Here is a 17,327-nt window from a genome sequence, read left to right on the forward strand (position 1 = left end):
TAAGAGGGTAAATCTTACGTTAAGTGTCCTTACCACAACAAGAGAATGTGGTATCACACTGCGAGAATGAATTGCTAGCAGATCTGCATAACAAGAAATATTCAACTCAGTTCATCATGAGAAGAAAAATAAGACAGAGAAAAATAATGAAATAAGAAACAGGATTTCTCGAGCATTTAACTGAAGAAAAAAATAATGATAATGGTAATAATAATAATTCATTATTAATAATAACAGTAGTAGTTTGCCACTGCTGATAGCAAATGACCATAAATTTAGTGATTTAAAACAGTATTTATTATCTCACTTTCTGTGGGTCAGTAGTTCAGGTATGGGATAGTTAAGTCCTCTGCTCCAGGTCTCACTGGTTCTCAAGCTGCAATCCAGGTGTTAGACAGACCGTTTTCTCAACAAGAGGCCGAACTAGGAAACAGTGGCCTCCCAAGCTCATTCAGGTTTTGGCAGAATTCATTTTCTCACATATGACTGAGAGTCCCAATTCTTTGCAAGTTATCAGCTGGAGGCCACCTGCAGATCCTAGAAGCCACACACGGTTCCTTCCCACATTTGTTTGCCTTATTAAGCCAACAAGGAGAATCTCTTGCTCCAGTTTGCTAAAATGGATTCTTATATAGTAGACTGCAATTAGGGGATGACATCCCATCACCTTTGCCAATTCTCCTGTCTAGAAGCAAGTCTCAGGTCCCTCCCGCACTCGACGGGAAAGGATTACATAAATTTGTGGTTCCTGGGTGGACCACAGATTATTGGAGGGGTTACCTTAGAGTCGGTGTACCACATTCTTATGACTAAAATCCACTTCCTTAGAGAAAGGAAAGTGTATTTAATTTTACAGCCATTCCTCCATCATTCTAATTAGGTCTTGGTAAATTTCAAGGGGTGCATCCTGTCCAAGGTAAAAATCCACATGATTGTAGTGTGGAATTGACTTGTAATAAATGAGCTTGGGAATTTTAGGGAGTAAATTCTCAACATCTTTGAGATCAGCCACGTAGTCCTGTCCACCACTCCACACTGCTGTTGGAACTTCCATATTAGAAACGTTGTATAGAGGAGGTGTAAGCTAAATAAAATTGAAGAGAGAGAAAAATAGTTTTCACAGAAAATCATATTATAGAAGGAACATCAATCATCAGTTGTTAAGCAAGTTCTGTATGTTCTAAATGTTACTGTATATTATGTACATACATTCACCATTGTACTACTATCTTAGAAATAGTCTGAAAATGCAAGCAGCATATGCAAGCAGAATTGAGAGAGAGTGACAGGGAGAAAGAGAGAGCCTGATGATTGTGTATATTCCTGGCTATTGTGAGTTTATCATTATACTTCTTATTTCAGTAAAACCAAACCATATTTTTATAAAATGTAAAATAGAGTGATTTTTACTACTTGCATTGTAAAGACCTACATATTCTATGAACTAAATTATGTTCCCCGCAAATTCATATGTTGAAACCTTAACCCAAGGTGATTGTATTTAGAGAAAAGACTTTTAGGAAGTAATTAAGGTTAAATGAGGTCATAAGATTTGGATCCTAATCCAACAGGATTGGTGGCCTTATAGAAGGGGAAGTGATAAAGAGAGAGAGAGAGAGACCTCTTTCTGCAACCAGACACAAAGAGGAAAGGCTATGTGGACATGCATGGAGAAGGTGGCTGTCTGTAATCCAGTAAGAAAGCCCTCACTAGAACCTGACCATGCTGGCACCCCTGCTCTCAGACTTCCAGCTTCCAGGACTGTTAAAAACATATTTCTGTTGTTTAAGCCACTCAGTCTATGGGATTTTTTTATAGTAGCCAAAGGTGATTAATGCACCATAGGTAATTTCAGCAGAAAGACTAAGAAGAAAAGGTTACATAGACCAACTTATAAATCCTTAGAAAACACTAACTTTGGCCAGGAAGAGGTTTCTAAGACTAGAAATGTGCCTGGGGAGACCCCTGACTTGGTAACTGCACCATGAGTGATCCGCAGGCAGAGTGTTGGTGTAGCCATTCCACATGTCACCGTCAGTAGATGGGTCTTTGCATTAGCAAATATCTTAAGTGTAAGTCCCTTGTAATACTGGGAGACCTTGGATCTGGGCTTAGAAGCAAGCGGTAAATAGGAATGTGTAGCCATGAAAAGACAATGTTAAGAGCAAAGAAGGAAATCAGTGAAGATTAGCACTAATGAGTACTGCATGCAAGGGAATGGTGGGCTAAGGACAGCCTGGTGCACTCAATGCCAAGTGCAATTGATGAAAGAAGACGCTTGCTTTTCCTGACTTGGTAGTGTTCTCAGTAGAATAATACAAGGTATAAATATTCAAATGCAAGGATAGAGCGAGATAAAGAATAGAAAAGCAACACAGCACAGAGGAAGCAAGAATATTAGCAAGCTTTAAGGCACAAGTGGGTCTGAGGAGCTCCTGAAATCAGAATACATTTACTGCAGTAAATTAATACCCTACTCAGAAAGAGCTGGGAAGCCCAGAAGATGTCAAAACAAAAATGAACATCCAGATCAGGATCCAAATGAAATGTGGTGGCTTTTGGCTCAGAATTTTTCTTTTTTCACTTTTTTTTAAAGTGAACAGGTTTGGTGATTATATTGGTAATTACACCTGTCTAACTTATGATGATATTACTTATAGTTGTGACAAAGGTTATTAATTGTTAAAACTTATACATCAGTGTCTCTTTTGCTGTCTTGTACACCGGGTTATTGTTACCATCTTTCTAAATTCCATATATATGCGTTAGTATACTGTATTGGTGTTTAGAGACACTGATGTATAGAACAGTCTTATGGACTCTGTGGGAGAGGGAGAGGGTGGGAAGATTTGGGAGAATGGCATTGAAACATGTAAAATATCATGTAAGAAACGAGTTGCCAGTCCAGGTTCGATGCACGATACTGGATGCTTGGGGCTAGTACACTGGGACGACCCAGAGGGATGGTATAGGGAGGGAGGAGGGAGGAGGGTTCAGGATGGGGAACACATGTATACCTGTGGCGGATTCATTTTGATATTTGGCAAAACTAATACAATTTGTAAAGTTTAAAAATAAAATAAAATTAAAAAAAAACCTTATATATTGTTTACAGTTTAAGTTTTCTTTTCCTCCCTAAAGTTCCAAGCAAAAGATCCATAATTGAACCTGAACCGCCATGTATTTTGATAGAATCTGCGAGCACAATGATGGAGTTAATACCTGTGATTCAGCTTTTATCCAAGTAGGTATTTCTGTCTTATAGGGTAAGGTCATCATCTAAAAAGCTTTTCCTAAAGCAGCTACATACTCTTGCTAGTACAAGGAGTTGTTAATCACAAGAGTAAATAGCACTCTGACACAGTGTGTGAGTTTGTGTGTGTGGGCACACACCTCTCCACACACATACAATTATAGCAGTTTAGGAGAAAATCAGATTTTTCACACTACTTGAAGTTATGCATTTTCACTATCATAGTTATTATGGTAACAGTGAAATTGCTTTAAAAAAAACTCCAGATTTCCACATGCCGGATTTGAAAAAAATCCATGTATCTTTGTTGCCTACTTGTTTAATTTGAGCTCAGTCTATTAGCCAGAAGCTAAAGCCATCATTGGATTTCCTTAAATACTGGAAAAATTAACAACAATGCCTATTCACTTTAATATGAAATTTTTTCACAAAGGAAAGTTTTCATATATAATGTCAAGATATACATGGACATATCATTATCTGGCAAATAGCATTGCTTTTTTCTAAAGGTGATAATCCTGTCTGGAATACCTTTAATAATTCATAATTGTTTTTGAATGAGCAGTAAATGACATCCAAAAACTTATTAGGATAATGTTAGTTCATTTTATCAGGTTCATTTATGAAGGATGGATAAGAAGCCAGAGAATACGCTTTAGAAATAAAATTGCGCATCTTTAATTCTTTCTTTAAAAATATGGTCTTAAGTGCTGAGAGTTTCTATTTTTTTGAGAAGGAGTAAGTGTAACAGAAGAAAGGACTTTTGATCCAGGAACCCTGGGTGGTATTCTGGTTCTTTATTAGCTAAATAATTTCTGACAATTCACCTAACCTCTCTGAGCTTCTGGAAAAATAGAGACAATTTACCTAACCTAATATTTATCTGGGGAGGTCATGCTAAGAATCAAAAACAATGATATGGCAAGTGGTAAGATCCCCCCAAATAGCATCTGATCTATACAAAGTATCTGGCATAGTGAATGGAGCATAGTGAGTAGGTGCTTGATGAGTAGATACTATTTTTACAAATTTCATTTGCAGTATGCAATTGGTGATTATTGTTATTGTACCTGGTGGAAGTGCTTCATGTTCTGATCAGGGTTTCCCCAATCAAAAGCTTGGAACCGACCAGAATTAACAGCCTATAAAAAAAATACAAATAATAAACATGTTAAAATGATATACAAAAACAACATACATGTAAAGACAGTAAGCAAAAAATATACAAAAAGGATTGACATAATATCCCACGCTTTAGAACATGAGCTAAAAGTCAAAGTTTAATAAATGAAATAATAAAAATGATAAAAATTGATACAAATTCATGGAACTATCTTTTCTTCCCTTTTATACTTTTCCAGGGAGAAGGCAATGGCATCCCACTCCAGCACTCTTGCCTGGGAAATCCCATGGACGGAGGAGCCTGGTAGGTAGTCCATGGGGCCGCTAAGAGTCGGACACGACTGAGGGATTCCCTTTCACTTTTCACTTTCATGCATTGGAGAAGGAAATGGCAACCCACTCCAGTGTTCTTGCCTGGAGAATCCCAGGGACGGGGGAGCCTGGTGGGCTGCCGTCTATGGGGTCACACAGAGTCGGACACGACTAATGTGACTTAGCAGCATACTTTTCCAATGAAAATCTTTGAGCAGTGATGCCTTTAAATAAATTCTATGCTGTGTACATAGACATGTTTTTAAAGATGATACATTGATTCTTAAACATCTTGGCTTCAAGAGTTTTAATATTTTTTAAAAGGCACTAGCTATACATTAAAAAATGACTGCTACTATTATTACACTTTATACTTTGTTATCTTATCAGACGGTCTAGGATATTATGACTATATTCCTTAATCTTAAACATTTTTGCTACCTTTGAAAGGAATGCTCACTCAAAGTACATCTTCAAGGCTTTCTGAGGGATAGTGTCTGTCTGTCTCCTGTCTATATGGCCAAACAGCCTGCCATGTCGTCAGTAACATGGCTATAGGCTGAGTGTCTGAGACCCTGTGTGTGCCCTTTTCTTATTTTAAATTTTAGACTTCAAATATTAATATAGAAATATTAACACTTCTAGGGGTTCCTTTTTCTGGTTATTTGTCACCCATTTGGATTGAAGAGGCATAATTTTTACATTTACCTCAAGCACTTCGTTAAATTATTTTCAGACTACTCCAAAGGTTTTTTCCCTTTAACTTGATTTTTTTCACATGAACTGACTTAATTTTTTTGTTTGAAATGTTTCCCATTGTGATTTATATTCACAGAGGCAGTAGTCTGCTGTGGTTGAAATTCTGTAGGTTTTCAGCAATGAGAGGCAATAGAATGTACCAAATAGTTAGGAACTTGGGTTCTAGCATCAAACAGACCTAGTTTCAATCCAGGCTTAATGGATTATTAAATCTGTGATCCAGGCTGTATATGCATCTTCTCTAAACCTGTTTTCTCATCTGTGCAATGGAAATGACAATAGCATTCTTCAATGTACGCAAAGCATGTGGCACCTAGGAACGGTCAAGAAATCACTCTTTTTATTGATATTGTTACCATCATGTCATTATCTTCATCCTTGCTTTAGCTGTCTATGTAACTTATAACCAAATATTTTATCTCCCCACCCCACTCACTTATTTCTATTCTCAAGAGAACTTTCTATCAAAGGAGAAGAGATAGCTTTAAGAAGAGTCAACTGTGAGGGGTAAGGATTGGCTATGACATTTTTAGAGTGGGGAATATCAATGGCTTCATTGAAAGATTGTTAGGAGAATTCATAACAGACAATGAGATATATATCTGGACAATAAGAACACATTGTAAGTGCTCAATGAATATGGAATCGAAGTTGTATTATCTGGAAAACTATGCCTTTCAGAGTCTACCTGTCTCCTCACCAGTAAGAAGCCCTAAATCTGGAATATCTGTCTTCCTTTTGGAACTTGAACACTTATCTCTTGAGGGTGGAACTCTTCAAAGAATTTCAGAAATCTTCAACTAGTATTTAAGACTATCTATAGCAGTGATTGTCAACTTTAAAGCATGGGAGAAATTTATCAGGGTGTAGGTTAAAATTCAGATTCCTAGGGATTTCAGATTCTTATTCAACTTTCAAAGTATTTTAAAATTAAGATATTTAATTAAATATTAAATATTAAACCTCCCCCACTTGTACATGTGCACACATACACACACTCAGACCTACGTGGCTTAGAAAGCTATACCAACTGAATTTGACATCGCTGAGCTTGCCAAATACTGAGAAATATAGTAACACACACAAAAAACTTAAATGGAGAGTAAAAACAGAAACCCTTAATCCACTTTAAACCCTCTCTAACATTTAATTTCCTCTAAATTAAGCAGTATTTCCACACTCTGAAATCGCCCATATCCCAGTTGGAGGGTAAAAAGATCTTTCTAGAATAGCATTTATCATGTTATGTATAGCTCTGTTAGAGTGAATGATTTCCCGAAAGAAGAAACACAAACTTTTCCTAGATAAGACAATTAGGAGTAATCTGAAGATCAGAATTCGGTCAGAATATCTAGGAATACACAGAGGACCTGGAGAATAGATGAGAGGAAAACAAATCGACATGAGTTGATCTGATTCCAGAAACATCTACTTGGCACTGGTATAACCCACAGGGTGAGCTCTCCAGACGTGCTGCTCGAGGATCTTGCAGAGATACGTGTGTGTTACATCAGGAAGTGGGAGTACATACCTGGGCCCAGTGAAGCATGGTCTGAACAGATGTTCCGGCGGAGCTCTGTGCAAAATAAACATCTAAGCGACTCTGCAAAGTAAAAAGATTATTTCTTACCTGAAGGCTAATCATGAAATCACACCACAAGTGAATTTGAGTATTTTCTTTCCCTCTCTCACCTGACCCAATCTCTCTCTCTCAGAACAAATATGTACCACATCCTCTGAAGACAAACTAAGCAAAGAAGCCCATCTTTAAGAATTTTCTCTTCTCTCACCTCTATTCTCCTGCCTAGGGCAGTATCTGTGTAAAGCCCAAAGAGGACATCCTGTGGTCAAAGACAAAAGGCAATGCGCTTTTTCTTTCCAGGTCCAAGAATATAGTCAAGAGATATTTAATGAAGCCTCAAATCCTCCTACTCAAGCAGATGAACTCTCAGCTTGGGTTGGAAGCCAAGAACATGCTAGTTGCATTCCAGGAGACAAAAAACCTTTGAAATGTGGTTTCCATGCAATTAAGAATGAACTCTCCTTATCTCTGTCCAACAAAACAATTGCTTTCCTGGATCTGACTACTTACACGTACCATGTTTAAGTTTTTTGGATCAAATCCGCTCAAAGTAAATATAAAGTTGCTGCAAATACGACGAAATATCTTCCGGTTGCATACCTTGGTGGCAATGAATTGTTCAAAAAATGTGTGAGGAGAGAACATCTTGTCACCGAATAATACCTGCAAGATCGATTTAAGACATCATCAACTTTCATGGATGTAAATGTCAAGTGGAAAACAAGTGGTAAATCAGTCAAGCACTGGACATGGGTGACATCCGCTCGGTACTAGTCCTCAGTGAAACCAAAAAGCCCATTAAATTTTGTCTTTATAGTCCTCCCAACTCACCTCTTGAAGCTTTTTCTTCCAAGATCCTTTAGTTGAAGTGTTTTTTGGAGCATTCCCCTAAAATACTAGTCTCCATAGGAAATTGGTAAGGCTTTGGGGTCAGTGATATCTTGGTTTGATTCTAAACTCTGTCTCATATTTAGTTTTCTATTATTCTGGATTTCCTCAACTAGAAAATAGAAAATAAATGTGCACTAATAATTTCTGTGTAGATAATAAATCACATTTAAAATACATCTAGTGCAAAGTAGGCAAGGTGGTAGAGTAGGAAGACCCTAAGCTCATCTTCCCCACAGGCACTCTAAAATTAGAACTATTTACAAAGCAACTATTGATGAGAAAAACCAGAAGACCAACGTTTGGCTAATAGGAGAGGAAAAGAGAAAACAAAAACAAAAACAAAAACAAAAATCTTAACTCTCTAAAAGTTGATACCATGCCTATCATTTCATTGTCAAATCCTGTAAATTTTGTCTTCTTTTTGCACAACCCTGGCTTGGTTTCTCAACTGAAGTGTAACAATAATTTCTATAACCATTCCTTCATCTTTTGCCCTTCTTATATCTTTTACTCTCATTCACTTCCATTTGGTCCCCAAGAGAATTTTTCAAAAAACAGCGTTATGCATGCCATTCCTTTGTGTAAATACCTTCCATGATCACCCACCATATATCTAATATAACCCAAGCTTCTTAACTTGGCATTTAAACCCACATTTCCAATATTCCTACATTTCCTACAGAATCTATTCATACATTTCCAATATTATTTCTCATGGCTTTCACAAATTTAAAGCTAAATGAAGTCAATTACATGTGATTTCCCATGGCTTGTGCTTCACCCCTTCAATGGTACTCAGACTTCCCTCTTAGTTTGGAAAGACTTTTTACAAGACATTGTAAATTGAAATCTTGTCCTTTAGCCCAAACTCAGAAATGCCATCCAGGAAGTCTTCTGTGATTCCAATGACTAGAAACATTTTCTCTGAGTTTGTCTGTCAGTGTCTTTGATCTATCATGATTTTGCGGGAATTTCTATTAGGAATTAGTGAGTTAGTCACATGTGGTAGTTTCTCTATTGGAGTTAAAGCATCTTATGGGTAATATTTCTAAAACTACAAAACTGATCAATCCATTTCTCTGTTCAACATTCTTCAGTGACTTCCCATCACCAACAGAACAAAACTCTTTAACATGACATAGCTGCTTTCTATGAACTGTCCATTATTCTCTTCTTGGTCAAGTCTTCCACCATTCACACATGTACCCCAATTTTCAGTCATGCCGATTGGCTGAAAAGTAGCTTTATAGGCATAGCTGTTTCCTGGTGCCATGCTTTTGAAACAGCAGCTCCTAGATCATCTTTTCTTACAAAATTGAATTGAACTGCACTACACTATAGGTAGATCAAAACATATTGAAAGCTGAAGCAGAGTTGTGCAAATTGAGAATGTGAAGATCCTACCATCTCAAAATATCTCTTAACTTTGTGGGAATGCTGAAATAATTTAACAAGAAGTCTGGTGCTGTTTGCCTGATAATGTAGGACCGGGTTGGACTGAAATATCTGTGGTGAAAGATGCCCATGTACTATGAGGGATCTGTGAGCATTTTTCACATTGTTATCGTAATTTTGCTGCTACGGTCTTTCTTGGTTGTATAGGTATGGATTAAATCACCTTGGGATAATTTGCTTATCTCTCACCAATCAGAACTCCTGGCTTCTATAAAAATTCTTTCACTTTCATATGCTTTCACTGAAATCACTAAACAGTCTAATCACCTTCTGTCTGTCACAGGAGAAGCCCATATTACTATGTAACAGGAAAACACATGAACTCACATAGAACAATTCTCTCCATTGAGCAAATAATCATTTAGTTAGCTGGCAGCTAGCAGAAATCATCTGAGGTCTAGGATACTGCCTATGTTTTAAGGAGTTGACAAACAGAGTTGACGAAGTGTGGGCAACTTTGGACTTATAGTGTTCTATGGAAATCATGACCACAATAACAATAGCTGGAACTTATTAAAGGCTAACAGTGTGTAAAAGATTTATATATATGTGCTCACTTAATCTTCAGAGAAGCCCTACGAGTAGAGACTACTATTATCCTCACTCGATAGATGAATAAAATATTTCCTAGAATTAAGGTCTTGACCAAATTCACCCAGCTATCTAGGATTCAAATTCATGCCATCAGACTCCATACAGTCTGAAATACTACATTATGCTGTCCTTGATACACTAGGGGGCACGGGAGAGAAATTTAACCTACTAAATTAAACCACTGATGCTTTTGAACTATGGTGCTGAAGAAGACTCTTGAGAGTCCCCTGGACTGCAAGGAGATCAAATCTAAAGGAAATAAACCCTGAATATTCATTGGAAGGACTGATGCTGAAGCTGAAGCTCCAATACTTTGGCCACCTGATGTGAAGAGCTGATTCATTAGAAAAGACCCTGATGCTGGGGAAGATTGAGGGCAGGAGGAAAAAGGGATGACAGAGGATGAGATGATTGGATGGCATCACTGACTCAATGGACATGGTTTGAGAAAACTCCAGAAGATGGTGAAGAACAGGGAAGCCTGGCATACTGTAGTCCACGGGTTCGCAAAGAGTTGAACATGATCGAGCAACTGAACAACAACAAATTAAACCAATTCATCAGCCCATCAATCAAATCAGCTTTTGCTATATCTGTGATTGAGGAATCATGTGAGAGAGAAGCCTCTAAATAAAAAATGAAGACGGTAGAGTAGAATGGTATCAGAGTGAGCATCTTGAACTCAATTGGCAAAATTGTATATCATCAGTAAACCTACATGTGTACCTCAAGCATCTATTTTATTCTTTCTAGATGCTCAGTTGTGTCAGACTCTGTGTGACCCCAAGGACTGTAGCCTGCTGGGCTCCTCTGTCCGTGGAATTCTCCAGGCAAGAATACTGGTGGGGTTAGCCATTTCCTTCTTCAGAGGATCTTCCTGACCTAGGGATCGAACCTGAGTCTTCAGCATTGTAGGCGGGCTCTTTACCACTGATCCACTTGGTAAAACTTTATGTCTCAAGTTGTCTTTTCTTGAAATCAGTAGACATAGAGCTAGTTTTAGTTACTACAGACTGAAACCTGGGGAAAAGTCACATACCTTGACTGCTTTTCTGGAAAGATTTGTTAATTTTTTCATAGGACTTTGGGTGTATTTCAAGGTGGTGACTGGAGCCAATGCAAAAAATATCTTAATCCTTTTAGCCAGCTCTGGATTAGTGGAGAATGCTATGAAAGCTGAAAGGAAAGAAAATACTAATTCATGGATTTAGAACAATTCTTACTTAACTCACTTTAAGTGATAGTAAAAGCAGATATATTAAAAAAGAACATAAAGACACTTAGAGTAAGCATAATCTGGGGGCAAGGATTTTTAAATTTCCAAAGATGAAACTGGCTAATTAAGAATAAAGTGAGTTTCCTGTTTCTGAAGGATGCAAATCTACTTACAGAGAATATTACAGAAAGGATTCAAATTCTTTCAAAGGTTAGATTTTATATATACATAGAGTTTCTAATGGTATTATCACCATTAGAAAGGATTTGTAAGTTCAGCCATTTATAAATATGGATGATAATGCTCTCAAATGTCTGGTGTAAATGCTGTTAGCATTGTCAAGGTCTCCAGCTGAAAAGACAACAGAGAAGAGAATGGAGAGCCTTGTGGAACTGCCAATGTGGCCCATCCACATCTAGCCTACCCTAGCACCCACTGGGACCTAACTCAAAGTCACATTGATTGTGGCATGTGATCACTGAAATTTGTAATTTTCTGCTTTCTTTTTAGTTTCCCTTACTAGACTGTGAGCTCTTCAAGGGAAAGATGTATACCATATTTGTCTTTGATTTCCTGTTATCTAACCCAGTGTCTGGCAAGTGTTTGTTGAGTACACAAATGAAGAAATAAATAATTGACTTTCTTACAGTCTTATCCATTAATCTCCAAATTTAGTCCTGAGGGGGCAGGAAAATCCCTTAGTCATCCTCACTTTATTTACTCTTCAGAAAGACAGCCAGACGTGATGTTTTTCCAACTCAAATTTCCCAAGCTAGAGACTGCACAGAGGGAAGAAATTCTGACACCTTTCATGAGAATGAAGAAAATCTCCTGACACCCTCAGATCACATCTGCCCCAAACACACCAATGGTGGTGCCTTGGGAGTGGCCCACGTAGTAGAGTTGCTCTTGTCTGGTTTTCTTTATGATAAAATTGATTGTGGCTGGAAGGTCATATTTAGCCATCTCATCCAAACTGCCAAAGGAAAAAACAAAGCAAAACAAAACGGCATTAGAAAAAAATCCATCTCATTGTTAGGCTTGTAATACTTAAAAATACGTGTTGCAAATCTAGATGCTTAGCTTTTGTTAAATATAAGACTAGAATCAATATATGATGTCAGGCATCTTCTGAGGATCTTGTCTTGATCCAAGAGTAACTTTGTGTTAAGAAACTGAAAAATCTGACTTACAAATCCTACAGAGTTGTTGCAGTTGTTTGGTCGCTAAGTCATGTCTTTGTGACCCCTTGGTCTACAGCATGTCAGGCCCCTCTGTTCTCTGCTGTCTCCCAGAGTTTGCTCAGATTTCTGTCCATTGAGTTAGTGATGCTATCTAACCATCTCATCCTCTGCTGCCCCCTTCTCCTTTTGCCTTTGATCTTTCCCAGCATCGGGGGCTTTTTTACTCAATCTACAGAGGCTTTTCACTGAATTCTATAGCAGATTTACCAAACTCCTTTGGAAAGAAAAATTACCTGGGATACTTATTTTACAAACAGAAAAAGTGAAGAGACTTGCAGACCTCAGCCCAGACAGACTGAATCAACATTTCAGGGAAGAGGCCTCAGGGGCTTTCTCTTCTGCGTGTGGTCAGGAGAACATTCATCCTGGGAATTGTGATGCTGTTTGCAATGGTGCCGTGACACAACTGGATTGGGATGTGGACTTAGGGATTGACAAACGGCTTCCAGGAATAAGGCGGGAGTGAGGTCAAGGAACAAGCAACGTCAGTGACCTTCAAGGCATGGTTCTCAGCTTCTCTACAAATGCCAGGTTTGCTTCTGTGACTCAGCTGGCCTGACTTCTAAGGCAGACAGCACCCCCAGGGACTGCTGCTGGCAGGTTGGCTGCATGGAGAGATTTCAGCACCCTCAGTCTATGGAGGACAGAGTTCCTTCACTCCTCGGTGAATAAACACTGGAGTGTCATCTCTGCTCAAGTGCTTGGCTCATTTTGATTTAACACGAATGTCTGGTTCTCAGGATTTTCAACCAGAAAATTGTCTCTGTTCCCATGTCTTGATCAGTGTCATTATTCCTCTTCATTACGCATACCATGTAAATTTCTGGACTGCGCATTGACAATGTGATAGTCCTGGAATTTGCATTTTGATTTTTTTTCTTTCTTATATACTTTACATACACACAGGCCAAGTGGAGTGTTTAAAACAACTATCAGTGCAATAATAATGGCATTTCTTTCGAGCTTGTGAAGAAAACCTGGGTAGAAGAAGGTATGTTTATTTCCATCTTGTGGATTCCACAACGTGCAGTTGGACAAAAAGGGAAAATTCAAAAGGGTAGTTGCCGGGAGTCAGCACAGGAGTCCCCACCCATGACAAGGTCGTGTGGGCGAGTTCTGGTGGGCAAGGTGAGCCAGAACTCAAGGGGTGCCCCTCTGGGCCTGCCTGAGCATCTACCCCAAAACCAGAGTCTGCCTGTTTTACTGCTTCATAACTTTCACCAACTCTTCTGACAGTCACGGGGGGCTATCCCCGACCACCTTTTCTCTGAAGAAAATCAACTTACAGCTCTAGCTAATTAGCCTCCTGGGCATAATAGGAGTGTTTCAATCCAAACCCCTCAGATGGCTCTCTAATTTGCCTGACAGGTTTACCTGGACTCCTACAGCTACACATACGATTGTTTACAGTCTCCCAACCATGAGAGGCATTGGAAGCTTAAGATATTCAAATAGTATAGAGCCTCTCGGAGAGTTAGAAATTGTTAGAACTAGTAGAAGATTTCATTGTTGAGCCAATACTTGCTACCAAGTTTCCACATCCCCTGTATTGTATCCTTGGAAGTGTATTAATTAATATAGTTGGTACATAGAAAAAATAAGTAGTGGCCTTGGTGCTAACAACTTTAGACCCTTAAGGTAATAAATTCTTTCCTTGTTGTAAACCCACTGCACCTCTGTCCTATAGGAATGCAACTTTATCTAACACCTTCGGAGGATGGCGCCAAACTTTAAAATAATTACTCTTAGAGAAAATAAGTCTTATGGTTGACAAACCTTTATCAGAGTCATAAAATGTTAACAGGCCTTCTGGCCAGAAGATGATGTAAATCACCTAAACCATTTGTATATGATAAGTTTGCGGAAAAGAAAGCCTGGTCTCAATAAGAATCAAAGACTGCTGACTTTGCACGATTTCACACCCCCTATTATCCTCTATGCACAACTTAAGGTATATAAGCTCCCTTTGAAAATAAAGCTATGAGCCTTGCTCAAAGCTTGGTCTCCCCGTGTTGTTCTTTCTTGTTTCTTTTTCTCTCCTTTTCTTTTCTGTTCTTCCTTCATGACATTTAATTGGAGCGTGGGGGTCCTCTGGGACCACTTACTTGCCTGGGCTTCTAAGACCCACTCGAGAAGGTGCCTAAGGTGGGGGCACCTTCAGCGATTCGAGAGGGCGCCTGCGGCCTCCATGGTCAGAGCAAACCTGATGTCACAGGTTATATTGATTTTCCGCATAAACCAGTTATAATGAGCCTCTAATCTCTCTGCTTTTCTATTCTAATCACCAATGCTGTTCTCCAGAGGAAATCCCTAGATCCAACCGGGGCTGGACCCCGGTAGGTAGTTATCTATATAAAAGAGCAATGTACACACTTTAGTCATTAGTAGTGTTCTTCTTACCTGAAGGCCCAGTATTCTGGTGATTTGGGTGAAAATTTCAGGTGTTTTCTGGACCAAGTATTTCCCCGGCTATTCCCCAGCCACACATCATAACCAACATCTGCCAGAAGGAAAGCCAAGCTGTTGTTGGGCAGATTGCAAATCCAATTACTGGCAGATGCAACTAAGCCATGTTGCAAATACACAACAGGCTTTGGAGCTGCAAAACACAGACAATGAGAATTTTTTATCTGAACTTCCTTGGTGCCTACAAGAAAATTCTCTCTTCTGACTCCCTGTAATACAAAAGAAAGGTTAAGAAAAGAAATTTGACACCTCCAGGCAAGTCTAGGTTTTAGGATTTTGAACTACTTCTGAAGCTGGTTAAGTTATTTATCTTCTCCATGTCTTGTTTTTCTCTCTGTAAAACTGGGATTATGTCCAATGCATTGAATTGTTAAATAGCTATTGGAGTCAGAGTGCCCTGCTTCAAAAATTTCTTCTGCTATGCATCAACCTCTTTGTGCCTTAGTTAACTTATTTTGTAATGGGGGATAATAAAAAATGCTATCTTATGGTGTAGTTATAAGAATTAAATTAGAATTAAAATACACATAATTTTGTTCAGCCACAATAATTACCTGCTCTATAATTATTCACATTAATGACATTTTATTTCTCAAAAAGCATCTGATTACAAAGCTAGTATTTTTCCAAGATAAGAACAAAGACAATAAAAATGCCATTTGTTGACTATTTCACTGAATGCCAGGTACTGTGCTAGTTAATTTGCATTGTCAGAAGGTGAAGTGCAAGGTCTTAAGTGAAATGTGCACAAGGTAAAATTCTTCATTTGATATAAAAATTCTGCTCAAAATGTAGAATTGGAACAGTTTGACTAAAGAAAGAGAAAAGAAGAAGGAAATGGGGAAGTGGTGCTGAAAACATCGAGAAGAGCAAGAGAAGTGACTTGGATATTTCTGTCTTTTATAAATGGTTTATGATGCTGTGTAGGTACCACAAGGCTTTCCCACAGGTCCCCTTTGGGGCTCGACCAGCTTCCTGAGATTGAGTAGGCGAGACTGGAGTCTCAGAGAGCCTCAACTATCTGGAAGCAAGGACCAAAATCTATATCCATTAATCCGCCTTTTGAGAAAAAGACAGAAGGAAGAGGTGTTACTAATTCTGCTAAAATACCACCAAAGTGCAGTCACAACCCATAGCTCATCTCTAATCTGAGCCTTCAGGCAGCTTCTCATTGTAGAGACAGCTTTCCTTCCATGCTTTTTGGCATCTACCTGGCAGAACTGACAAGGTAAAAGTTTGGGCAAGAAAAGTTCTCACGAGTATTTCCAAAGGTAATGGAGTTATTTTAGGGAATGGTCAGTTCTATAAAGTGAGCAACACTGTTCCATCTAGATTGCGTACATTTTTTTTTTAATCTTCTGACAAATAACCCTTCTAATATTGAAAAGTTTGTTTATACAAAGCTCCAAAGAATAAAAGGCGCTAAGAAATGAGAAAAGAAGCAAACAATTCTTGCCAAGTGGATCCTGTCTTCTCTCAGATACTAACCTGTATTGTAGGGAGCTAGGAATAGCTCTTTAATTACAATCAAGTATAGAACTAATAGGGTCAGGTTTACTGTAAAAAATAAAATCCAAATTACTTGTGTACAGAACTAATTACAAATGGAATAAAAGCAGTTAGAAAGCTATTGCAGTAGCTTAAAAGATAACTGATATTGTCAACGATAATGGTGTCTAAGCCTGGACTTGAGTGACGTTGAAACTGAGAGTTTTCAGATTAGAGAGACATTTAGAAGGCAAAATTGGTAGGTCTTGGTGATTGGCTGGATATAGAAAGTGAGGGGAGAAAGCATCAACATGACCCTAGAGTTCTGGTTTTTAAGCTGGAAAGTGAGTATTCCTAGAATAAGACCACATTTTCTTTTGTTTCCGTGTTTGTTGTGAAAGAGGGCAAAATGATGGAGAAAAGGAAAGACTGAATAGTGCATGCCGCAATGATTTAAAAACTCCAGCATTATATAAATGAAATGGAAGAGTGGAGGTGATGGTGATGATTTTCCTCCACTAGAAGGAGGAATAGAAGAGAATAGGCTCTAGTTTAGAATCACAGCTGTCCTGCTGCTATCAGCACATCCAGGAATCTCCCCTTAGGCATAATTCCTTTCATAATGAAATAAATCCTACCTGTTTTTGGACATCCTCTTCCATGAGGAATCCTGTAAGTTCCGAGGATATAACCATCTTCTGTGACAACGTCATATATTTCATAAGGATAGCCCCAGTAGGAAATAATCTGGCTCTAAAAAGGGGAAAGGAACATGTATACCTTCATGATATAATGCCTAGATTTTTACCCACATTGCAATATAATACTTTAAGTCACAATCTACTGTTATCTATGTTTTGGAACAGAATACAGCAGGAAAATCAGGATGATTTGAGGTGGGTTTTAAAAGGAAGATGTATGCCAAGGTGTTGGTAAGGTAAGGTG

The 17,327-nt window shown here is 38.4% G+C and overlaps 1 protein-coding gene across 1 annotated transcript in view; it reads right to left on the reverse strand.

Moving 5' to 3' along the window:
• Positions 1-299: 299 nt before the first annotated feature.
• LIPK (lipase family member K) overlaps positions 300-17,327 on the reverse strand; it is a 40,910-nt gene continuing 23,882 nt past the window's right edge. Inside the window, exons 3-10 of the mRNA XM_027529022.1 lie at positions 17,021-17,135; positions 14,829-15,027; positions 12,051-12,160; positions 11,008-11,144; positions 7,545-7,691; positions 6,978-7,049; positions 4,324-4,395; positions 300-1,084 (exon numbers count right to left, since the gene is read on the reverse strand). Coding sequence (XP_027384823.1) covers positions 851-1,084; positions 4,324-4,395; positions 6,978-7,049; positions 7,545-7,691; positions 11,008-11,144; positions 12,051-12,160; positions 14,829-15,027; positions 17,021-17,135 — 1,086 coding nt within the window. The 3' untranslated portion in view covers positions 300-850. The remainder of the gene's footprint in view (positions 1,085-4,323; positions 4,396-6,977; positions 7,050-7,544; positions 7,692-11,007; positions 11,145-12,050; positions 12,161-14,828; positions 15,028-17,020; positions 17,136-17,327) is intronic.

Source organism: Bos indicus x Bos taurus, chromosome 26 (assembly GCF_003369695.1).
Source record: "Bos indicus x Bos taurus breed Angus x Brahman F1 hybrid chromosome 26, Bos_hybrid_MaternalHap_v2.0, whole genome shotgun sequence".
NCBI lineage: Eukaryota > Metazoa > Chordata > Mammalia > Artiodactyla > Bovidae > Bos > Bos indicus x Bos taurus.